The 23,463-nt window shown below is 48.7% G+C and overlaps 1 protein-coding gene across 3 annotated transcripts in view; it reads left to right on the plus strand.

Moving 5' to 3' along the window:
- The first annotated feature begins 6 nt into the window (after positions 1–6).
- Positions 7–23,463, plus strand: part of RNF123 (ring finger protein 123) — a 46,479-nt gene continuing 23,022 nt past the window's right edge. For all 3 annotated transcript variants that reach the window (XR_006014443.1, XM_042018238.1, XM_042018247.1), the window contains exons 1-27: positions 7–1,117; positions 2,144–2,228; positions 4,220–4,299; positions 5,095–5,192; positions 6,357–6,411; positions 6,739–6,824; positions 7,537–7,623; positions 8,122–8,189; positions 9,040–9,165; positions 9,863–9,977; positions 10,794–10,898; positions 11,022–11,147; positions 12,310–12,402; positions 12,595–12,668; positions 13,115–13,232; positions 13,719–13,818; positions 14,260–14,321; positions 14,411–14,482; positions 15,169–15,289; positions 16,075–16,176; positions 17,351–17,457; positions 17,958–18,156; positions 18,757–18,902; positions 19,094–19,177; positions 19,491–19,598; positions 22,242–22,419; positions 23,385–23,459. Coding sequence is in view for 2 of the 3 variants with exons in the window: in XM_042018238.1 (XP_041874172.1) it covers positions 1,036–1,117; positions 2,144–2,228; positions 4,220–4,299; positions 5,095–5,192; positions 6,357–6,411; positions 6,739–6,824; positions 7,537–7,623; positions 8,122–8,189; positions 9,040–9,165; positions 9,863–9,977; positions 10,794–10,898; positions 11,022–11,147; positions 12,310–12,402; positions 12,595–12,668; positions 13,115–13,232; positions 13,719–13,818; positions 14,260–14,321; positions 14,411–14,482; positions 15,169–15,289; positions 16,075–16,176; positions 17,351–17,457; positions 17,958–18,156; positions 18,757–18,902; positions 19,094–19,177; positions 19,491–19,598; positions 22,242–22,419; positions 23,385–23,459 (2,752 nt within the window). In the remaining variant the exon portion in view is untranslated. The remainder of the gene's footprint in view (positions 1,118–2,143; positions 2,229–4,219; positions 4,300–5,094; positions 5,193–6,356; positions 6,412–6,738; positions 6,825–7,536; positions 7,624–8,121; positions 8,190–9,039; positions 9,166–9,862; positions 9,978–10,793; positions 10,899–11,021; positions 11,148–12,309; positions 12,403–12,594; positions 12,669–13,114; positions 13,233–13,718; positions 13,819–14,259; positions 14,322–14,410; positions 14,483–15,168; positions 15,290–16,074; positions 16,177–17,350; positions 17,458–17,957; positions 18,157–18,756; positions 18,903–19,093; positions 19,178–19,490; positions 19,599–22,241; positions 22,420–23,384; positions 23,460–23,463) is intronic.

A 23,463-nucleotide genomic window follows, 5' to 3' on the forward strand; every position in this document is an offset into this window, starting at 1 on the left:
ACTTTTCTTGGGTACACCTTAGTTTCTGCTCTGTATGAGATTGCTAACAAGCGTTTAATTCCTGCACCCTTTGCTCCTGTTGCATCTTCCTGTTGCTCTGTGTGTCACAAAGTGCTTTGACAGATGGATTCCCAGGGAGAGTCTTCCAGTGATGGTTGGCTATTGGGGTAGTTGGAAGCAGGAGAGGGGTATAAGGTAACATTTGGAAGCTGGATGAAACCAGCCACGTGAATGTCTTCTTTTTGTCCTGGCACATGTCAGCTCTGATAGCATTCTAGTGATCCCGGGAAGGCTCCTGAATCTGTAGTCTCATGGTAGATTTTCACTTGTAAACACCATTGCATACTATTACCTGTGTCTGCTTTTGTCCCCGTGCCTCCGACAGCTGGGTCTTTCCCTTTGTAGTCAGTGATATTCTATTGTAGTCCAGTCCATCTGCATTTGTCTCATTCCTTGTTCCACTCTCTTTGTTTTGGATAGTGGAATAGTCTGAATACCTGTTAAACAGAAGATTAACCAGCCACATGTTACTGTCCTAAAGAATACAGAGTGGGAGAGAAAGGCAGAAGTGTTTTGTCAGGACATGAGCAGCAGTGTGACGCTGTTCCCAGTTTCAGGGGTGTTTGGCAGTGGTGGTGGCTGCTGCCCTGTGCTGGCTCAATGCTTCTGGCCCAGGCTTGGTGTGGAGGTTGCCTGTGTTTCTGGCTTGGTTGTGCCCATGCCTTTGTTTGGAGTGGGGTTTGTGTGGCTGTCTGGATTGTGGCTTAATGGCTCATCTGCTTTGGGAAGGTTTTTGAGCTGTTGGACAAGAGTGGGACTGAGAGCAGGGTCGGCAGTTAGTTGGTTTGGGGCTCTTGTGTAATGTCATTCAGACAGGCAAGGACTCTGGATATTTTTTGGCTTATCCCTGTTGTTCAGTTCAGGTAAACCAACCTCCAAGAAAGTGAGAAGTCTAAAGGCAGCATCCTCCCCAGGAGATTTTGTTCTAGGCATCTGCCCATCCTATGTCCGCTCTGGAAGTGGTGCCTGTGAAGAATGACGTCGAGAGGTGCTGGGACTGCTTTCTCAAGGAAGAATTACAGGCTGAGCACTGAGCCAGAGAAGTCCAAGGTCACAGGTAGGGGCCTGTACATGCCATGTGAAAACAGGAGCACTGTGGATCCAGGGAGCATCCCTTGCCTTGCTTGAGATTAGCTGCCTTCCAGTTGCAATTACCTTGGTAGTGTGAGGTGTAGGGGGGCTGAAACTGAGTAAATCCTCAAAGTGAGATAAAATTTTGGATGGGACATCCCTGCAGTACTAAGGACTCCAGGAACTCATGTCACAGAGCCTTTTCTTCAGCACACAGCCCTGCCTCATAAGGCTGGAGAATGTTGTGTTGCCTGCCTGCCATCTTATTTGAGACTCATCTGATTTAGGGAGTTCTCCTTCCAGGATGAACAGCTTGGCAAATTCTCAAATTAATCCTTTTCTGGGAAATTCTGTTACCTGCCAGGCAGTCTGGTTTTTTTTCTTGGAGCCACCAATCCAGCACAAGTGTGCTTATGAGACCACAAATCTGGCATTTGAGGGCACTGTTGCACTCAGAAACAAGGAATGCTGCATCAGTGTGACACTAGGAGTTGTTCAGAGAAGGTGAGGCACACATCCTTAAAGAGGGTTCTGGGTTACACGAGGTGAACTGCACCTGCAGCCTTTCCATCTCGTCATCTTTTAGTGCAGTTAAGAGATATCCTGAATAGGAACAGGACATCGGGAATTGCTTTAGTGGTAAGATTTTTTTTTTTTAATAAAATTGGATTTCTACTTTCACCTTTTGGAGTTCCTTTATCAGGAAATAGCACAGCAGGATTCCTGAGGATATACTTCCACCTGTGTAGAGCAATTTATAGGCTCCCAGTTGCTATGGCAGAGCAGCTCAAATTGGAAAGAGCCTTTCTTGGGGAGATGCACCCAATAGTGCTGAACTCTGATTCTGCTAATGAGGTGATGAATGACTGCTTGAAGCTGCATTTACCACTGTGTTGATCAGCAAACACGAACATAATTTACCCATAGTTACCAGTTTCTTGCTTAAAACTGAAATTAGTGTTTGAGTTTACCCCGGACTCCCTAATCTTACTTCCTTTCTGTTTTTCCCAAGGGATCGTGAACAGCAGGCTGCTGAATGATTATCTGCATCGAGTCTTTACCAGTGCTGATGGGAGCCAGCCTGCAGCTGCTTACAGGTATCAAACTTCTCACTGCCCAGGTGGCAAGCGATGCCACCTCAGATAAACAGCACTGTGTGAAAGGAAAGATCTTTTAGTGCCACACAGTGATCTTTGTTAAAAGCACAGCAGCTCCATGTTACAGAAACAACTCTGAGGTCTGCTCTTTTAATGGCTTTTTCAGACTGCAGGGCTTGCAAGGAAGGATTCTTTTTTGCATGAAAAATCCCATCTACATCACTAGGCCATATTTTTGAAATAAGTAGGCATTCATCTGATGTTCCTGTTCCCCCTTTGCTTGTAAGGAAGTGCAAAATGCACAGGTTTCAGGGACAGGAATTAAAAATAGGTTGTTAGTGCCCTGTAACCTAAAAGCAAGACTGTTACTGATCCATGCAATACCATCCATTTTTCAGGCTGTGGAACTGCTGGTACTTTTGTTAGACTCACCAAAGGACAAACCCCACAAAATTCCTATTTAGTGACTGCTTTTTTCCTATTTATTTTCAGTTCCCCTTCACCTTGTATCCCAGAAACTTGTAATGTTGGATGAGAAGAATTCCTCTTGCATCTCTTTTGCCAGAGGCAAGTCAGACAGGTTCAGGGCAGGTAGGAGTGTGGCAGAGCAAGGCAGGGCTGTGGCTCCTGCTGGTTGGCAGTGCTGCAGCATGGCTGGGGTCACATTCCATGGGCTATACTTAGGACTGCCAGCTCCAACGTGAGCTCAGAGCTGCTATTAATAGTTCTTGGCCCTCTGGCTCTTGGTGAGCCGGGGTGATGGTGCGGGGGAGGCAAAGTGGCTCATGTTACTTTACCACAAGCTCTCATGCCAGCAAGCCTTGGAACAGTCCATCTGTCTGAGCATTTTGGTTTTCAGTATTTCTGATTTCTTTGTCTGGTGATTAATGACTTGAATGCACAGAACTGATAGTTTGTTGGACTGCTCTCTCTTTTTTCCTGCCTTCCACCCTTTTCCCCAGGACGTGGCTACTTGGTAGAAAGCCCAGTAGCAATCAAAGAGGTCTTGGAAATAACATTTGCCATATGAGAGCAACTTTTATGGTATGACATCTTCTCTTCAGAGTCCTGAATTCTTCATAGAGGAGCTCACTGCAGATATCTCTCTGCCTGTCTCATGCTCTTCCACCCTCCTTCCAGAACTCCTCCTCCATGCCAGTGCTGATTAAGCAGCTTTGCTGAAGCCACCCTTCTTATGCCAGCCAAAACTGATTCTTTGCTTTCACTTCTGTGCATCTTCACATCCATCAGGCTTTCACATCTCTCACCAGTCTTAGGGAAATCCCTACTCCTGGAGAAGTGAGAAGTTGTTTCCCAGATGACTTTGGAAATGGGAAGCAGGGATAGGAACAACTAGTGATTCTCACAGTAAAAGGAGGCTCTTGTGGAAGGATCAGCTAAGTGAACTAACCTTGAAAGGAGAGAACTAAGGAAGGGCAGTAAGTTCTCTAGAGCAGTGGCCCAAAGGGGGTGCATGAGAGACTTTTCAGTATGAAAACAAAGTAGTTTTAGCTGTTGTCACAGAAAGAGGATGCTGGACTAGCCTGAACTTTGTCTGAACTGCTACAGCTGCTGCTGTGGTCTTCCCTCTTTTCTTGTACTGCAAAATACTTCAGGGAAAAAACTAATCCTGACTTGTGCCATGTTTGTATGATGCTGACTGCAGCAAAGTCAAGGTCCATAGTTGTTGGTAGTACAGCTGGTTTCTTGTTGCCTTGTACTACAGTTTTCTTACTGCAACAAAACACTCCTGAGCAGACTGAAGACTGTAAGATTCTTAATTATCTACTTGGCTTGTTCTTGCTGTGTTTGGTCCTTCCTTCATTCATTGCCCCAGCACGAGGGGCAGCAAATTCTTTAGATTCATGACACGAAACAGATTGTCAGAACTTCACGGGTCATGTCTCAGTGCAGGACACGTGTCTGGGCTGCAACTCTTTAAAAACTGGAGACACAGTTTTTTGAAGAGCTCCTCTGTGTTTATTCCCCAGGAAGCACCTGACGTTCCAGAACCTGCAGGAGCACCTTGAGCGATTGCTGGCAGAGGAGAATGGCTCTGAAGAAAGTAGAGGTAGGAGATACTGCCTGTCCAATTTGTGCTTCTTGCTTGTGCTGTTTAATTGGGAAGGACAAGTTGTATCACGAAAGGCATTTTCCTGAGTGAGCGCTGTTCTGCCTCTCCGTGCTCTAATTGATTGTGCCTTTAAATCCTGCCTGTGAGGGGCTCATCACCAGCCCTGCAGCAGGTCTGTTTGCAGATGGAGGCATATTCTCAGGCTAAAATGTCTGGAAAAGCAGTTTGGGGGCAAATGGTGGCGGTGTTTTACTGATAATTACATGCAGAGCCATTGCTTTGACCAGGAGTGTGCACTGCTGTCGTCAGTGGGAGATGCAGAGGCTTGTTGACAATTTTTTTCATGCTGGTCTCCACTTTAGGCCTCAGGCTGTTCCCTGTGTTCTTACTAGCATCGTTTTGCTGAATGAATCAGGATGTGGCAAGATACAACCTGGCTCCCCTCCTAGAAGGGCGATTTTTTTCTTGCTGGCTGCAATCAAAGCGTGACATGTTGACCAAACATTTGGCACAGAGTTTAGCCTTTGAGTTTTGTCAAAGTAACATTTTCAGGTGATGTGGAAAACTTAATGTGTCCTGAATGCTGCGTAGCTGAATTGCTGTGAAGACTTTCTTTTCAATCTCTCTCCTTTTCTGAGGTTCTCATGCTCTAACATAGGCAACACTACCTTAATCTTCCTCTCCTGTAGCAGAATCCAGGTGCTGTCGCAGTCTGGCTGGAAGCACTCAGCGGGTGAACTGTTAAATCCTGCACAACTCTCCCTAACAGGTTTTCTGCAACCCTTGTTTCAGATCAGGTAGCAGAGGGCCGGCTCGGTCCCTCCACTGTGGTGCTGGACCACACGAGCGGCTTTGAGGGACTCCTGCTGGTCGATGATGACTTGCTTGGGGTGAGTGTGTTGCTGGACACAGCAGAAAATGGTCTTGAGGGACTAAAAGGACTTGGGGCTTCTTGGTTTGTTCTTTGTAACAGATCCCTGTCAATGGTTTTGTAGCGTGTGTAAATGGAGTCTGCCCCGAAAGCTGCAGGATCTTGGAGGAAGTGAGCTCTCCTGGGAAAAGGTGTAGCAGAACCACTAAGTCTCAGCAAACTCTGAGTGGGGCTGTGAGGAAGTGAAAGGATTACCCTGGCCCAGGGGCTCACTTGGCTAAGCAGCCAGCTTTCCTGTCCCTCCCTCCAGCAGACTGCCTCTTCCTTCCTTCTGGTCTGTTAAAAGGCTAGAAAGAGGCTAAACCCGAGCTTTTCCTTTCTCCTTTGTTTCCACTAATTACCTGCTTGCTCCTTAGCTGATGTTCCTCATGCAAAAAATCAGCTGAAAGAATCCACTGGAATTTAACCCTTTCCTACTGCAGTAATTTCTGCACTCCTTTCACCCCTTCACTGAGCAAACACATCCCCTGCTCTTGAGCTGATTCCTTCTTTAATCTATGCCTGTTTTTTAGACTCTTACAAATCAGGATGCCCTGGTCTCCCCTTTCCCTTTAACCAGCTGCTGTAGTTTACTTTGGCTGTACCTAGAACTGACCCACAGAATGGATTGGACTGGCTTGTCCGTGAATTCCTTGTTCCTACCTTCATTTCCTCTTCATGGTCTGTCCCAAGATGGCGAGAGTCAGTTCACTTTCTAGACAGCATGTTACCTGTCAATCCTGGCCTTTAGTCTGGACACCTTGAATCTATAGTTTTCTTCCAACTTGTCCAGCATTCGTGTATCTTTCCCATACCATAATCACTTTTGTATACACTTTTGTCCCAATTCACTGGGAACCTGTCTGTCACCATGTTGCCCTTGTACTGCTGCCATGCTGGATGCCTCACTGGGAGTATCAAGTACAGATGAGCTGTGGGAGGGACCTGAATGATTCTCTGGGGCCAGTTGGCTCCAAGTACAGGTGCTGGGGTGGGGAAGATGTCCCTTCTTGTCACTATACTGTCCTTGTGAATAACTCTCCATCTTGCTTTGGTTTTGAGTGCTAGGACAGAGGGAGTGGGAAGGGCTGAACAAGCCTCTCTTTTTGCCTGATGTTAAAATACCTTTTTTTTCTTGGTCCAGGTGATTGGCCACAGTAACTTTGGGTCCATCAGGGCCACAACATGTGTGTATAAAGGTAAGGAGATAAACCAGTGCTGCTTTGAGAAAAGACCCTGGGAAGAGTGTATGGGGAGTTAGACAACTAGAGAGCTCAGGAAATCTTGACTATGTTCCAGATCTTGAGCACCCTCTTTCCCAGTTCATTTAGTGGCTCTTCCAGGGAGTGAGAACGATGAGGGGATTGTGTGATGCCAGAGCAAAGAAGTGGGAGGGGAATCCTGGAGATGTCCTGAACCTCCTTTGTGTGCCATGTGTATTTCTGTGGGAGCAGTGTCAGGTTCAGCTTCTCTAAAAACGAGCCAGGGGACAGGAATTCACTGTGTGACACCTCTTTTTCTTTCAGGGAAATGGATTTATGAGGTGCTCATCTCCTCCCAGGGACTCATGCAGATTGGCTGGTGTACTCTCAACTGCAGATTTAATCAGGAGGTAGCGTACCAACTCTAGGGGATTTTAGATCAGTGTGGAGGATTGCATTGGTGCTGTGCCCTGCTGGCATTCACACCAGAAATGCCACACACACACTAGAAATGCCAGGTCTGCTGTTTTAAGAGTCTTTACAACACTCTCTGGTCTGTGTCCATAGGATGGTGCACAGTGTGAAAGCCTGTGCCGGGTGTGTTGCTGTGCTCTTGCTGCACGTGTTGACTTTCAGCTGGTGTCTTTCCCAAAAAGTGTGTGTGTCTGCAGTGGTGGCAGCCTGTCCCTTGGGATGGCCCTCAGCAGCTGGTGCTACAGGGCTTTTATTGCCCAGGAGAGGGTGGGATGATGTTGCATCTGGGTGGGATGTTTGGTGCTGGAAAGGGATGTCAGCTGCAGAGTTACACTAACTTGTCACTCTGGAATGTGTGAGAAGGGAGATGATGGCATCCCGGGGGTCTGTTTTGATAGAAATGGGAAGTGTCAGATGCCAGTACTCTTCTTCTGGCCCAAAAATAAGTGGGGAGTGGTGTATTTCCCTGAACCAACAATCACAAGCCTCTGGATTAATTCCTAGCGTGAGGATTTTTCCCAGGCAGAGCATGTGAGCTGTCAGCTGCTCTCCCTGTCTACTGGTCTCCCCCTAAAAGGTTCTCTTGCAATGAGAGGAATCCTCTATGCCTGGTGTGGTCTGAGTCTCCTCTTTCATACTTTGGTGCAGGAGGGCGTTGGGGACACGCCAGATTCGTATGCCTATGATGGCAACAGGGTGCGCAAGTGGAACGTGACTACTACCAACTATGGCAAAGTGAGTAGCTGTCCCCCAGGAATGGGATGGAGAGGAAGGAGGAGAAAACAGGTGACTCCTTCTGCTCACTGGCTTCTGCTGGGCCTTGTGAAATGCCCTCAGGCCTTCCTCCCTGCTTCAGTCTGTGTGCCAGCACTTGTCTGTACTTTAGGGGTGCTGGATGTGCTGTCTGGGTGCTTTGTTTAGCAGCCCCAGCAGACTGATTCCCAGCCTAGTGCTGCTGTTGGTCTCTGGAAGGCTCTGGTTCTCTGTAGCACATCAGAGCATGGGTCATCGTTGGGATAAATATACATTCCTAGTGCCAGAGGGGAAAAATCACCCCAATCAGGGGTTTTATGTGCAGCTTCCAGAAGTGCCTGACAATGCTGTGAGCTGCTGGGAGAAGGAATTCTCTCTTCTTTAACCCTGAATCAAAAGGAGTTGGTTGGGTTGCAGTCTTTCTTGTGATGTGGGAACAGCCTGCAAGTATGTTTAACCTCTTCTCTCTCTTTCCTGCAGTCCTGGGCAGCAGGAGACATCGTCAGCTGTCTGATAGACCTTGATGAGGGCACCATTGCTTTCTGCTTGTAAGCATCTTTGCTTTGTTTATGTCTGTGTGTAACAGAAAGGTTTCCTCACTGCTCAGCAGATTGCTGAGCCCTATTTCTGCCCTCTCCCCTTTATGTTCCTTGGTAGTTCCGGCGTTTGTTTTTCTGCCTTGTGTTCAGAAACCATCTGAATGGGTTGTTGGGTCTCAGTTCAGTTCAGTTAAAGCATTTGGCAGGAAGATGTTCAAGCTACAAAGTCTTTGTAAAGTTTGCCAGGATTTTAGAGAGAAGGGCATCTCTTGTGATGCTTAATGCCACACTTGGCTTTAATTGATTGCTTTTATGGTCAGTGTAGACCTTGCCTGCCCTAAATTCACAAGGAGCTGTGGAAAGGGTGATAAATCTTCAGTTTCCAGCTCCCATGCACAATGAGAATTGTTCTCTGCAACAAGTCAGTTGAAACTAAGAACTCTTAGATGGTCCATGTCATCTTTTATGGAGGAGTAGATTGAAAGCATTATCCTTGATTGTCATCAACATCAACTAGATGAGGCTAAAAAGTCTCATGCTTTAAAATGTCCTGCTGCTTTAGTTATCTCACAGATTTGGGTTGCCCTTGAAGCTGGGTAAGCTCTGCATGTTGTGGAGACTCCAGTGCTTTCCCCTGCTCATATGAAAATGGGAATGCCCCTGTGCTTCCCGTGGCTGTTACTCAGCAGAGCTGTGACATTTGTGTGTGTGCCAGGTTAAGAGTGACAGGAGGCATGACTGACTGGCGCATCCGTGTTGGCAAGTTGCTGGCAGGGGAATGCAGATATCTGCATTGCCCAGCTGACTGCTCAGACCCCTCCTGCTGGGACTAAAACCTTGTGGGTTTTCCTTCTTTCAGGAATGGCATATCTCTGGGAACTGCCTTTGATAACATCACGAGGGGTGCTGGCATGGCTTATTTCCCTGCCATCAGCCTCTCCTTCAAAGAGTCTGTTGCTTTTAACTTCGGAAGCCGTCCGCTCCGATATCCTTTAGCTGTGGGGAGAGAAGGTCTGAAGGGAGAAGAGCCTGTCCTGAGACATCTTTGGAGGCTCTAGAGTATATGCACCTGACTGCAGTTCACTTTCTGCTGTCAGCACTTGTGTGCAGAGCTGAGTCAAGGAGAGAAGAGCCAGATACCTCCTTAGCTGGAGCAGAACTACAGGACACAAACACAAGTTTCTGAAATGAGAGTTACTTTCAGCTCTGAGTCAGCAGCTGCTGCTACAGCTGGGGGCTGCCTGCTCCCAGACAGTTAGATTCTGCAAAATTCTCGCTCTGCAGTTTTGGAAACCCTAATGGTGCTGAGCCTTTTGGTCACTCGTCTCTTTTGCCTCCCAGCCTTACAGGACCTCTGACATGGTATTAGTGTTGCCTGTTGCTGTGTGAATGCTGAAGCCTGGAGCTGCTGTCAGAGCAGTCCTGGCAATGCCTGTTGATGGCTGTAGTGGGGTCTCCAGCTGGTCTTTGTGATGAGAAAAGTATTTCACGCCCAGCAGAAGTGAAATACTTGCTGCTTGCAGTATTGAGGAAGTGGGAATAAGAGCTTGTGGCTTATCATCCATGTAGAAGGCACTGTGGTTTGAACTGTGGGTACAAAGTAAAGCAGACAGACTTTTCGTTGCACAAACAAAAGAAGTCCCAAAAGGATCAGATTGCATTTTCCCTTAGCACTTCCCTACTTATCCAGTGGAAGGTTACCGGCCCTTGCAAGATCCTCCTGTGGCAGACCTGGTGAAGGCTCGGAAGCTGTTGGGCTACTTGAAGAATGTGATCCATATTGGAATAGATGTGACGGTAGGCTGACATCACTGGCTGGATCTGACGGGCACCATGCTGGGAAATGTAGTTCTGCTCTCCCTGGCACATGCTGCCAGCTCACATGTTTCCATACACTCGAGAGTCTAAATGTTTGCATGCTTTTACATGGGGCATGCATGTCCCTGGAGCTCTTTGCCTTGCAAAATGGGCTTCCTGATAGTTCCAGGACTTAATTTAAATCATACTGGGCTTTGTTCTCAGTCCTGTGAAGTTTCATTGCCAGTATTCAAGAGGTGATGTTTGTTAGGCTCAGAACTGCTGCATTTGATTTTGCACCCTTGAAAGCAGTTTGTTCATATCCTCAGCTTTTTACTGATGTCCTGTTTAGTAATGTGGTGAAATTCTGGCAGGTCTGCCTTGAGTATTGTTTTGGCTGTGGCACTGTTCCCTGGAAACACTGTTTTCCACTAGGATGAGAGATGATGTTTATGCCCAAAGCATAGGGAATGCCATATGCCATGGTCTTGGCTTGAATGGAGGCCTGCTTTGCTAGTTGTCCTCTTCTGTAGGTGTTCCCATTTACAGATTATCATGTAAACTTAAACCTTTCTTTAGAAAAACATTGTCGAAGTGCCCGCATGTGGTTGATGGTGACATCTGGACTGCACTACAGCTTTCCAGAGGAATAGTCCTGGCTTCTTTGGCATTCTAAATTCTCATGTTCAAGGTTTTTACTGCAGTCAGGCATGGGACAGCAGTGGCTGCTCCAGGCCTGTGGACCATTCAGTTGTTGGTGTACAGATGGATTGAGCTGGATCCAAGCCACGTGTATTTCTGAATTTGCCATTGCAGGAGGGGAAGCTGGTGGAGAAAGACACATCCATGTGGCAGCTGCAGGGAGAACCCACAGTGTTGATTACATTAGCTCACATCTTCAATTATTTCTCCCCTCTTATGGTGAGTTTTGCCTGCTGGCTTCTGTCGTGCTTGTTACACCTCTTGTGAGGCAAAGTAAACCCCAGCTTTTGCTGGGAAGTGACTGTGCCATGGAGGAATGTTGACCTGGCTCTCTGTCTGCAGTGCAAGGTGTACCTGGTGGAAGATGTACTCATGACCTTCCTGTTGAGCATCCTTGAGCGAGGAGGGGCAGTGGAGTCCCACCCCCTTATTCAGCAGCTGCTGGATCTCATGTGGCTTCTTATGGAGGTGAGTTGCTAGGGTGCTGGTTCCTCCCTAGGGATCCCAGGGAGATCCTGGGAGGTGCTGAGGACAGGAGCCTTCCCTACAAAATGCTGGTAGTGTTCAGTGTCTTTCTCTTCTTTTCTCTTTGTGGTAGACCACCCTCTCAATTAGTTCATCTGGCTGCTGCTGCACACCCAGGCACTGAGGGTTGAATGCAGACACTGGCAATGAGTTAACCAGGCATTTCTAAGCTTCTCCTACTGCTAAAGGAACTGATGATGGTGAATAACTTCCTGCTTCTGGGAACATCAAATTTATCAATAAGAATAGTCTTCTGCTTGTAATTACTGTGTATTTGACTGTGGAGGTCTTAAGCGCTGCCATGTGCTGAAGAGATCGATCAGAGTGTGCGGGACTGGGGTAGAAGTGTGCAGTGCACTCTCACCATCTCCAGCACTGCTGGGGAAAAGCCTCCTCCAACTTCCTGTCCATGCTGGAGGAGCTTACTCCTTCCTGGGACAGATGTTTGAGGCAGCTGGGAAGCTGCTGCTGCTGGAGTGCTTGGGTGGTTACACAGAGCCAGTCAGTGCCAGCGATCTGCTTGGAGACAGCAAGTCTGCCCTTTGGGGTAACAGTTAACAGATGTGGGCACTGGCCCAGCCAGCTGCCATGAGAAGTTTAATGGAAATATGTCATGACTCCTTCAGGCCCAGCATTTTAGCAGTGAAACCAGACCCTCTGGTAGGACTGCTGTGTTTGTGGAAGAGTTGGCTCTCACCCTGCTGGTTGGCTATGAATTGGATTCAAAAAGACAACTCTTCTATCATCACATTTACATCACATTTACCCATTCTTTCCTTTCTGGGTTGGTTCTGCCAACACTGTGTCTTGGGTAGAGTCAGGGAATAAGAGAACTGGTGACTGCCCATCAAATAGGGCCTGGGACTTTGGGTTTTTGTAGGTGACTTTCGAGTTGGACTTTCTGCAGAAACTTGTTTCTCTGTAGCAAAGCACTGGCACCAACTTCTGCTTGGACTCTCTCCTGTGGAGTCAGAGGGACACTGGGTTCAGAGCACCTGCTTTTTCAGTTCATAAATGAACACTTCCTTCCAAGGTCTCACTCTGGGAGCTATAGCTGTTCCTGACTCCTTGCTGTAGTTCTTCAATGTATTTCTTATTTTCTCAGGAGTATGAAGTGCATGAGTGCCTCAAGCAGCTGCTGATGTCCCTGCTGCGGGCTTACAGGTTCTCTCCCATCATCCCAGACCTGGGATTACAAGTGAGTTTGCACTTCTGAATCCCCAGGAATCTGTGACTAGCCAGCTTCTGTTATGTCCCCTTGTCCAAAGGTACATGATGTTTTGGATTCTGTAGTTGTTTGATCCAAAGATGGCAGTTTTGTCACACTGTAGCTATTGGAGAGTTGTATGTTCTGCAGATGGAGTCACTTTTGCTTCTCCTGTTTTCCTAGATCCACTACCTCCGGCTCACCATTGCAGTCTTGAAGCACGAGAAATCTAGGAAATACCTACTCAGCAATGTTCTGTATCCTTTGTGTCTCCTCCTGTCTCAGTTTTCCCTCAATAATGCAGCCAAGAACACTTAAAGGACCTGTAGGTCCAGGGAGGCAGAAGCCACCCTGTCTTGAGAGGTCATTTCTCAGGTCTCTTCTGCCTGACACCATTCCCCACAAAGTCCTGCTTTGAGAGGAGGGAGCAGTGTTGTATAGTTCACATCCTAGTAACACAGGGGAGCTCATTTCTACCTGACTGACCTCTAATATCCCTAGAGCAAAACCACTCCCAGAGCAGTCCAGCTCTACGGTAGCATTTGGGCAGCTGCTGTGATAGCTGCACGGGGCTTCTCCAGGGAGAAGAGGCCTCTGGATCTTACAGTGGTGGTTTGGAAAGGAGTCTGTCACTACAGCTCTGGAGACACGCCCTGTACCTTTTCCCGTTGTAGCTTCTGTGCTTGCTTTAACTCCAGCACAGCTTCGACGTGCTGCGTTCCGTTGTGTTCTTCTACATAAAGAGCCCGCTGCGTGTGGAGGAGGCAGGTTTGCAGGAGCTCATTCCCACCACGTGGTGGCCAAACCGCTTCACCAAGGAGGTGAGTACGGGCATCTCCATCAAGGAGGCTGAAGAAATGTTGTGGCCTGCCATCTGCATCTTTTTCTGGCTGACGAAGTTGGATGGCCCATGTTTCCGGCTGTGTTAGCACTGGTGGGTCCTACAGAGCTGTGTGAGAGCTGGAGCTTTTGCGTTGCCCTATCATCTTTTTTGTCCCCTTAAAAGGGATGTTTGAGGTGTGATGCTCGGATAGGGGATGGGGGACAGTTTTCTGTGGCAACAGATTTGGAAGGGAACCTCACAATATTTAAGGAATTACTGGGTTGACTGGGGTGTCCTCAAAATGCCATTACTCATTACAAGGCTGGGGGAGACCTGTTTAGGTGTGCTGCCAGCTGCAGTCACACCCCGGCACGTTGTTTCAGGGAGTTGGTGCTCTCCATTTCACATTGTTTAAGGGAGTTTCTGGCAAGACATTTACCCTGTGTAGTGGTCTCCTACTAATCGGTGTCTGTCCCCCAACTAGGGCAAGGAGAATAAGGAGGTGAAGGAGGAGAGTGCTGAGGAGAGATTGAGGCGTCGAGCATATGAAAGAGGCTGCCAGCGGCTCAAGAAACGCATTGAAGGTTTGTGAGGAAGGAGGGAAGTTGCCAAGATCCCACACCTTTTGTGCAGCCAGGAGCTGTTTCCAAATCCCATTCACTACCTGAAGTAGAGCTGTGTTCTTGCCAGGACAGGCCATGGTGCAGAGGTGGGGGCCAGCCATGCTCTTTTCTGATGGCATGTTAGAAGTGCTGGGACCCCGCTGCACAGACCTGCAGCCCCCCACGATGGGGCAGGAGCAAACCTATGCATTGTTTTTAGCTATGGATGAATTTTTTGCTAGGTGGTGGAGGAGAAAATTCTCAGTGGTGGGATTAGCTTTCTGCTGGCACCAGTTCTTCCTGGGCCCCCTGTGCTGGGGAGGGAGCCTTTCTCCTGGGGACAGGGTACTGCAGCTGGGGTTAAGAGGGGTAGTTGCTCTCCAGTGCTTGTTTTGTGATGGCAGACGTGTGTCCCCCTTTTAGTGGTGGAAGGCCTCCAGGTTCAGATTCTGAAGTTGCTGCTGAACAACAAGGACAGAGGAGGGGTAAGTTCTCTGTGGGTCTTTTGTGACAGTATTTTCATGTGATGTGCTTTGTAAAGCGTGGATTTACCACCTGGTTTTCCTTCTGCTAGGGAGAAGCCTCCAGATACATCTTCCTAAACAAATTCCGCAAGTTTCTTCAAGAAAACGCTAGCAACAGAGGGGTAAGTCAGAGGGCCAGCCTTCCTGCAAGCCTGACCCTGAGGGCCCTCTGCACCTTCAGGCTGGGAACTCTGCCCTTCTGGCTGGGTTGCTTCCAGCAGATGATCCACTGAGGTCTACATATGGCAGGGGGTGAGGAGGGGGAGATCTGAGGCCAGAAACCAGGCAGCTTAGATAAGTCCTGTGCAGTGATTCATAGGAAAGTGGTCCTTGGGAAGTCTTAGGTGGGAGCTGAATGTCCTCCTGTAGCCCCTCAGGGAGTGTGGCTGTGGAGTGCTCTGCCACAGTGGGGCTGCTGGCTTTGGCATCCTCCTCACTGCCTGGGTGAGGACTTTTCCTCTGGCCCTGGATCAAGCTGTTGGCCTGAGGCTTTGGGAGGCAGGCATCCGCTGTTGTAGGAAACCCTTTCTTCACCTGCATCCCTGTGTTCATCATCAGCCCCATCTTTCATGATAGAGTGTGTGTTATCCCTCATCCTCTGTCAGACCAGCTTGTTGTTTAAGTGTCCCAAGACTTCCTGGAGGTGGAAACTGCTGCCCACCATCAGGTCTGGGCTCTCTGCCAGAACTGTAAGCTAGAGATGCTAGCAAGGCTGAGAACACAAAATTTCTGCCTGCCCCATGTAGCCCTTTGGACTGAGATGCACTTTCACACCTGCCCTGATGCTGGACTCTCATTCTTGCCCTAGAACTTGACTGTGTTGTGCCCACCAGAGTACATGGTGTGCTTCCTGCACCGGCTCATCGCTGCCCTGCGCTTCTTCTGGGATGGCCACAAGGCAAAGACCCCGGCTGCCCTGAGCAGTGAAGGTGAGGCTTGGGGGAGAGGCTTTGCAGGCTTTTCTGTGGTTGGGACAAGGTTTGCCTCTTGGCAGTGCTTTCCAGGATGTTGGAAATTTTATGTCTCTAACGAGTGCTTGAGCCTTCTGTCACCCTGGGAAGTTCCTGTGTGCAGATATATTCCAGTTAAGATCCAGATCTGAGACTTGCAAAGGAACACCTGTACTGTTTGCTATTCCCCTTGTCTGCTCTGGAGCAGAGTCCACTGTTGACTGTGGGTCCATGGAAGGGCAGCTCAGTGATCCCATTGTCAGAGTTTAGGGGAAGATATTTTTCTGATTTTGAGGTTTCCAAACTGTGGGCTTAAGGGGAAACTAAATCAGTGCCAGGTGCTTTCTCACCCTCAGACCCCACTGTCATTCCCTTTTCTTACTTTGGGCTGACCCTTTCTCTAGACTCAGTAATTGCCTTACTATCCCTGTGGGACAAAGTGGCAGAGCTGGAGTAGGCAGGTGGAGAGCTGCCAAGTTTTCTGATGATCCAGTTTATCCCAGTGACTGTGGCTGGAGGGAGGAAGTGCTGGCAGACTTGTTGTCAATGGCCATTGGTTGCTCCTGTTTCTGCATGGTTCTAATGCTTGCTCTGTTGTGGAAATCACCTCTGCCTTAATAGCCTGTATTTTTATGACAAATAAGGTTGTCCCTGAATGTTAGTCCAGGCTGGCCCCTAGGGTCTACTTTAGGAGGCCTTACATGTCTTTGTGGATCCTGTGCATGGGACTTGTGGAAAAAACCAAATCTCCTCCTCTGTTTTAGAAGCCTATGTCCCTCCTCAACTCTTCTATAATGGGAAGGTGGATTATTTTGACCTTCAGCGACTTGGAGGTCTTCTGTCTCATCTTAAGAAGACTCTGAAAGGTAAGTGCTCTCATTGCCAATACCTGGATCCAGGTCTTGGCTGGAATTCACACAAGACATTCCAGGGAGGGAGCTGTGGGTAATGAATTTTGATTAAATTCAAAGAGAGAAGAGTTGAATTTTAATGAGATACAAGTTACTCTGAAGAAGACACCACTCCTCTTGGGTGGAGTGTCCTTTAAGTTAACAGTTTACTGTTTATATCCCTGAATTAGGCATGTGGCAGTTGGAGGGAGGGGGGTAGTCTGGGAATATCCTGTGGTGTGGTGCTGTTGCTGCAGGGCTGGGAGCAGTCAAAGCACTGACCATTGGCTGGGCTTTGCTGGGTGTGAAGGATGCCCAGGATTTACTTGCAGCACCACTCTGGGCAGGGAGGAGCAGCCCTGTGTATGTACTGTAGCTGTGTGTTTGTGAGCAACACACTATTCTGGTACTAGGCTTCCAAAGCCTGCCTTGTGGAAGGCTTAGAAACCCCTTGCCATTCCCTTGGGCTTGGTTTGTCTCTGGTTTCTGGCTAATGTGGCACTTGCCTTTGACTCAGATGTCTCTTCTCCTTTCCCAGTGTGTTCACAAGATGAGGACCATTTTCTCTGTCTCAGGTTGATCCCTGACTGTTCAAAATTAGATTACTTAGCTTGAGAACCACGTAACCTCCTTTGGTTTCTTACCGAGGTATCCTGGCCAGCTTTAAAGACAGAGCTGTGGGCTAAAGAACACATTCTCCAGGCTTTGTACAGCCTGTATAGCCATCAGCATAGCCTTCCTCTGGGTCTGAGTCTCAGTCCTAGTGACTTAGGGACACATCATGAGACAGCATTGAAGAGCTGGATGCTTAAAAGATGGTCTCAGGCAGAGAGTTGCCATTCCTGCACTAGTCCAATTTAGCCCTGGTGGTTGTCTGGTTCCTCTGTTATCCTATTCGTAGCTGGTAAGACCAGGAGCAGAAATGGGTCCTGGGAGGACAGCACCTGTTGCTGCTTGGTCTCCGTTCTTTTCATAAGGGCAGATCTGTTCCATGTAAGGAAGCTTGGGACAGGTGAGCTTGTTCTGATAGAGCATCCAACTTTTCTGGCTGCTTCTCTACTGCTGAGAAGCAGAAAAGAGGATGAGCCTTCCTCGTGGTAAGTGAAGCGTGACTCCTGCCTTCATGGCTGCTTTGCTGTGCTCTGTGCAGATGACCTGGCTGCAAAAGCCAACATCCTGATCGACCCTGCAGAGCTGCAGGCAGTGACTATGGATGATCTTGATGAAGATGAGGAATCAGCAACATCAGCAGCACAGGTGAGTTGTGTTATTCACCTGCAGGGGCCCTGGTGCTGGGATAGCAAGTTCAGCCTCTGGCTGGAAAGGCTTTGCTTTACAGCAGGGCGGTGCTGGGCCCGGTCTGTAACCAGTCCATGGGCAACCAGATAAACACTTGGATGAGAGTCACTGGAGATCAGCGAGGTCCTGGGTGCACCAAGTTTGAGCAGCAAAATTTTCTGTGCCCTGCTCTCTCACCACCCACTGATCTGAATGTGCTGCCTCCCCTCCATGGCAGCTCTTGGTGCTTGCATTTGGAAAGGTGCAAGACAACTGTAGACAGAGCAGCTTCTTGCTGTGCAGGTCTGCTGCTTGTGCCTGGCATGTGACCTTGGAGGAAGGACTTACCCATTTGCTACCCTGCCTTCTCATCTTCCAGTGGCCACTGGGCATCTGTACCAACATCCTTGCAGGGGCAAGGAAGGAACAGCAGGCAGCCAAACACAGCTGGAACTGTTTCTCCCTTCACTTCCTTTCAGTCCCAGCGCCCCTCTGCCGCCCTGGCCATTGGTGGAGCTCTTGCCAGGCCTGCCTGGCTCAGTTCCCCCACCCTGGGCCGTGCCAACCGGTTCCTGAGCACGGCAGCCGTCAGCCTGATGAACCCGCGGCGGCCCCTGGGCACCCTGGAGAAGATCAAAGTGCTCACGCTGCGCGTGGAGCAGCGCACAAGGGAGGACAGTGAGTACCCCTGCTGTGTGCTGGCATGGCCCAGGTGGGCCCTGGCAGAATGGCATCTTCCAGCTCCCCAGAGGAATGCAGTCTCCTTACTGCCAGCATTGTTCCTTCCCATTCCCAGGGCATGCTGACACCCAAAAGTCCACACCCAAAAGACCCCTCTGCCATCCTGAGCATGGCACTGATGATGTTGTCACCCTCTGCATGTAAGGAGATGCTGCCTTGGTTCCTCCAAACGCAGTGAGACTTTGCAGGAAGGTGGTTCAAAGGCAGCTGTAGTCGCACTTGATCTGAAGACAGACGAGCCAGAGGATGATGTGTGCAGCAGCAGCACTGTTGATGCTGGGGGGTGGACCAGGCAGGCCTCTGAAGCTTGTACAGGGCTTGAGGAAGTGGAATTTGTATGGCCTGGGTCAGTCTGAACAGATCTGACAGGTCAGCCTGATGCAGGCAGCAAGATGAGAATGGTGTGGTAGTACAGTATCTAGTGAATCACATGGGCTGGGAACAGCAGGGCTTTGGCTTCAGAGAGGGGCAGGCAGAAGCTGAGGTGCCGAAATGCCTTGCTGAGAACTTCTTTCCTGTCTTGGGAATGCATCGCAGTTGAAGGCACCCATGGAAATGAGGGTCTCCTACTGGGCAGACCCCCAGAAGAGCCAGACCAGCCCATCACCGAGAACTCCCTCCTGGAAGTCCTGGATGGGATAGTGATGATGTACAACCTCAGTGTCCACCAGCAGCTTGGGAAGGTAAGTGGCACGTGCTCTGCAGGAATCTGTTCCCCCAACCTCCATGCTTCTACACCAGCTCTGTTTTCTGCTTATTTAGTGACTGTATGTGCCCTGTCCTTCTGCCAACCTCCATTGGGGATCTGCTTGCATGCTTGTATGTTTAGGGGAAAAAACTCCTTTATTTATTGTTGAAACCTGCTGCTTTTCAGATGGTTGGTGTGTCAGATGATGTGAATGAATATGCCATGGCACTGAAAGACACAGAGGAAAAAATCAGCCGCTGCCCTAAGAGGGTAAGTGTCTCTGGATTCCCAGCTTCCTTCTCTGGCAAAGCCTCAATATCTGGCAAAAAGGGTGAAGTGCTGCTGCCCAACTGTACCAGCATCTGCATCAGGCCTTGTGGGCTTCAGCTGAGACTGATAAGTGCTTTTTATAGCACTGATTCCCACTCCTTCCACAGAAAGGCTGCTGACCCCTTTCCCCCCCCGCCAGTACTCCCTAGCTAGCCCCAAGGTGGTATATGCTTTTGCATTGTTTGCCCAGCACTGAAAAAGAATGCTATAAATGGCAGTGACATCTGCCCTCACATCTCTGCACTCTTTTCAGAGGAGAGACATCCATGAGGAACTGCTGAAGAGCCAAAAGGTCTTCTCTGAGAAGCTCAACCACCTGAGCCGGCGCCTCGCTTGGATAAATGTCACCATTTATTCAAAGGTGGGCAGGAGCATAACATGAGCAGCTAAAAGGAGACCAGTGAGCCTCTGCATCTCTGCTGCTTGGCTCACATATCAGAGGTGTCATTTTCCTGGTGTTGAAGCAATGTCAATGATCTCTGGGGCTTCTTTTTCCCTTGTTGTGTATCAGAGACTCCTGTCTAGACTTGGCCCCTCTCCTGTACCAGGCTTGGTCCCATAGTTTTTGTTAGGACACAGCCCAGTCTGATCTGAGCTGTGCATGATGCTGTGGGCTTTCCCTTAGGGCACTGCAGACAAAAGTGTGCCGATCAAAGGGAGATTCAGTTCTCAAGACACGTGAGAGGATAGAGGCTACTGTGGACCATTACCCTGAGCTATGCCGTGTGTCACACGGGATCTCACTACTGCAGCTCTTCCTGGAATCTGTGGGATCCAGGTCAAGGGGTTCTTGTTCAGGTGTTCTTCTCTTCTTCACTTGGTTCCCATGCAGAGAGTGTATTCTGCATTTACTAGTGCAGTGGCTATTTGCACAGGTTGTCCCTTTCCCCCCAAATTCACCATTTTCCAGGATAAAAGCTCTGGTCTGTTTTCTCACAAGCAGTTTTTCTGATTTTTTCCTGACTTTCCTTGCCCATTGCCTTGCCCTGTCTCTCTTTGTGGCTTTTGTGTGTCCCAGGATGTAAACAGGGAGGGCAAGAAGAGTTCTTAATGATGAACGTCTGGCAGAGCTGCAGTGGCTGATCCTGAGTCATGAGCTCTTTGCTCTTCCCCTCCTTCCCTCCTGAGCAGAACTGCAAGGCAGAAGCTCTCCAGCTGCATTAGCATAGCCTGTGCTTGCCAGAAAATAATCCTTTCTTTCCAGACTGCTCTGGAAAGGCTGGGGGGCATCATCAGGGTGCACTGCAGGTATCACTGTGCTGGCCCATGCAGAAGCACTATTCATGTCTCTAGATGATCCATTGTCATACTAAACCAGGACTGCAGTGTCACCTTTCCTGATGAATCAGCAGCATCTGGGAGTGAAGGTTACAGCCTTCCCTGTTTGTGGCTTGTGCTGCTATCCTGGCCTGTATGGCCCGCAGGGAAAGCAGGAATGTGCCCTGGGAGCCCAGTGAGCTTGCAGAATGTGGCTGCACTGAGGAGCCTGTGCCTTCAGGGCTCCACCTCACAGTCGTCTCAGGTCCCTGCTTTTTCCCAGTGGAGATATCCATCCAGCAGCTCCTGCATCCCTGGGAATTGTGTGCACTGGAGGGTCACATCTGTATGAGTGTTGCAGGCACTGCTGCTGCTGTTGGAGAGAAAGAGCCTGGTTCTGTCTAGGGGCGAAGTCCTGCTCTGTGCTGAGGTGTCAGAGCACGGCAGAGGCTGCTCCTTCCTTGAGGGAATTAGCCACTTGGTTTATTCTGAGCCAAGGGATTCAAAGTTAGAATAAAAGGGAGTGCTACAGCTTAAAAACACTGTTAGTTTTAAAACACATAATTCTGCCTTCAAAACATCCCTGTGGGAATTACAGCTTATTTTATTACAACACTGTATTTATCTATCTCATTGGCTAATCACATCTTTGTATCCTTCTGGTGTAGGCTTTCTTCTAGCTTGGCAATACCTGAAATGATGTTTGAGGTTATCAAGTCTTAATAAAGCCAAATACAGCTTTTTTAATCTTAATGTTGTTCTGCACAGTTGCTTTTTATCTCGAAAGTAACAGTTTGGCTGAGATGTGAGTCAGTGTTGAGAAAAAGATGTCTGTTAGTCAGTTTAGTTGATTTGTACTAGTTCAGCCTAATTTACGGAATAAACCCATGAAGATCTCCCAAAGGTGGTAACAACATACTTTAGAAAAGCCATTAAGCAAATGAAACGTCTTATCTGCACCTCTGATTTTAATTTTTTCTTAAATTAGAAGTGTAACCCTTCTCCATCTATTTTTATGCAAGTGGCTATTGCTTATGCTGTTTCTTGGCATTGCAGGATCTGAAATAATACTTCCTCTTTTTATGGCTTTGGTGGCGCCCATTTTTATAGCTTAAAGTTATGTAGATGCCCTTAAATTTCCTGGTTTTAATTTAGGACCCTCTGATTTTTGTTTAGAGAGACAAGAGGCTGATGTTCCTCAGGACAGTAAATCCGGTTGAATGGCTGGCACAGAACCTGAAAGGCTGTGGCTGCCTATTGCAAAGATCTGAGTTGGTGTGAGCTTTCAGCCTGTTCCCATTTAATCCCTACAATGGACCAGCTTTCTTTCCAGCAGATTTTTGGAAAGTGCTAGTGTCTGCTTTCCTTCAGGGAAAGGATTCAGCAGTCTCCTTGAAATCAAAATTCACGTGCTTGTTTGCCAGGCCTGTGTGGTTGCATATGCCCTGGTAAGGAGTAGTGCTTGGAGGGTCTCAAGGCCTGGTGAGACAAAACCATCACACTGGTGAGGGTTGTGCTCTGAGCTTGTGGTTGGTGTAGAGACCTCTGATTGTTTCTTCCAGCTGCTGCTTCTGTGGCTTTATGGAAAGAGCAAATGGCACAGATCTGCTTGCTGAACTTAGAGCAGTAAGATGTCTGAGCAGCATCTCCAGTATGGGGATGTTTCTGAGGTCTGAGTGTGGTGCTGGTTGTTGTTTCTCCAAAGAGAAGCCGTCAGCTGAATGGGAACTGTGTTCTTTCTGGGCAGGAGAAGATGCAGGATATCTACTGGCTGCTGCGAGTGTGCATCCGCACCATCGAGCACGGGGACAGGACGGGCTCGCTTTTCGCTTTCATGCCGGAATTCTACCTCAGCGTGGCTATGAACAGCTACAGTGCACTCAAGAACTACTTCAGCCCTGTCAACAGCATGGAGGAGCTCCCAGGTGATGGGGTGGGGACAGCTTCCTGATTCTGGCCTGATAAAATCTAAAGCAAGCCACATCCTTACGGTGAAGCAGTAGTTGGGCATCTTCCTTTCTGTGTCCGTTCCTGGTTGTGATGTGCTGCACCAGAGCACTGCCTGACCTGTGGTCACTGTGCTCAGGTAGGGAGCCCATGCCTTGTCTGAAGGTGTCACAGGGCTGGCTGTAGTAAAAATCACTGGCTGCTATGGTTTGTGTTTCCAGGGAGGTATTAGGAATGGGCTGGGGTGCTGTAAGATGTGATTGCTTCAGCAATTTCTACCACGGCCTTCTGTTTTCTGGGTGGGAGAGGATGTGCCATGAGTGCAGAAATTGGGTCTGCTTTCAAATTCCCCTGGGATTTGGAGATGTTCCTATGGAGATGACAACCCACTTGATGCCAAAAGTCTGTGTTTAGGTGGATTCCATCTGTGCACATTCTGTGCTTTCCTGGCTAAATGACCTCGCTGAGCTCTTAGCAAATAGTTCCGTGCTTTCCAGAGCCCATGAAGGCAAGAAAAGCTTCTATTCCCACCAACAGGACATAGCTGAAGTGTTCAAATCCATAAGTGGGGGCTGTGCCTGCTGTTTGGGCAGAATTGAGCAGTAGCAGATTTCTACAGGGCCTGCAGGCTAGACATGGCTTTTCTGCATAGACCTAGGGTGTTCTTTGTGTGCACCACGCACCTCTTGCTTGCCATCCAACTCAATTGCATAGTTTTATCTTTCCCTGGATAACTATTTCAGACTCTGCAGACTGAGGTGAGTGGCTCTTCTGGAGGTGAATGTGTCTTCCCAGCTGTTTTGACAACTAGACACACAACTAAGCTGCAGTTAGCTGTAGCAGAAATTCATTCCATGGCCTGTGCCATGTCCATGGAAGCACTGGGACTGCAGGGCTGCCCCTCAGGCCGTTGCCATGACCCTGCTCCCTCCTTCTCTTGCAGGCTATGAAGAGACCCTGATGCGCCTCGCTGCCATCCTGGCCAAGCATTTTGCTGACTCAAGGATTGTGGGCACAGGTAA

Source organism: Corvus kubaryi, unplaced genomic scaffold (genome assembly GCF_017639235.1).
Source record: "Corvus kubaryi isolate FWS band 111438036 unplaced genomic scaffold, C.kubaryi_AGA036_p1.0 124, whole genome shotgun sequence".
NCBI classification, from domain to species: Eukaryota; Metazoa; Chordata; class Aves; order Passeriformes; family Corvidae; genus Corvus; species Corvus kubaryi.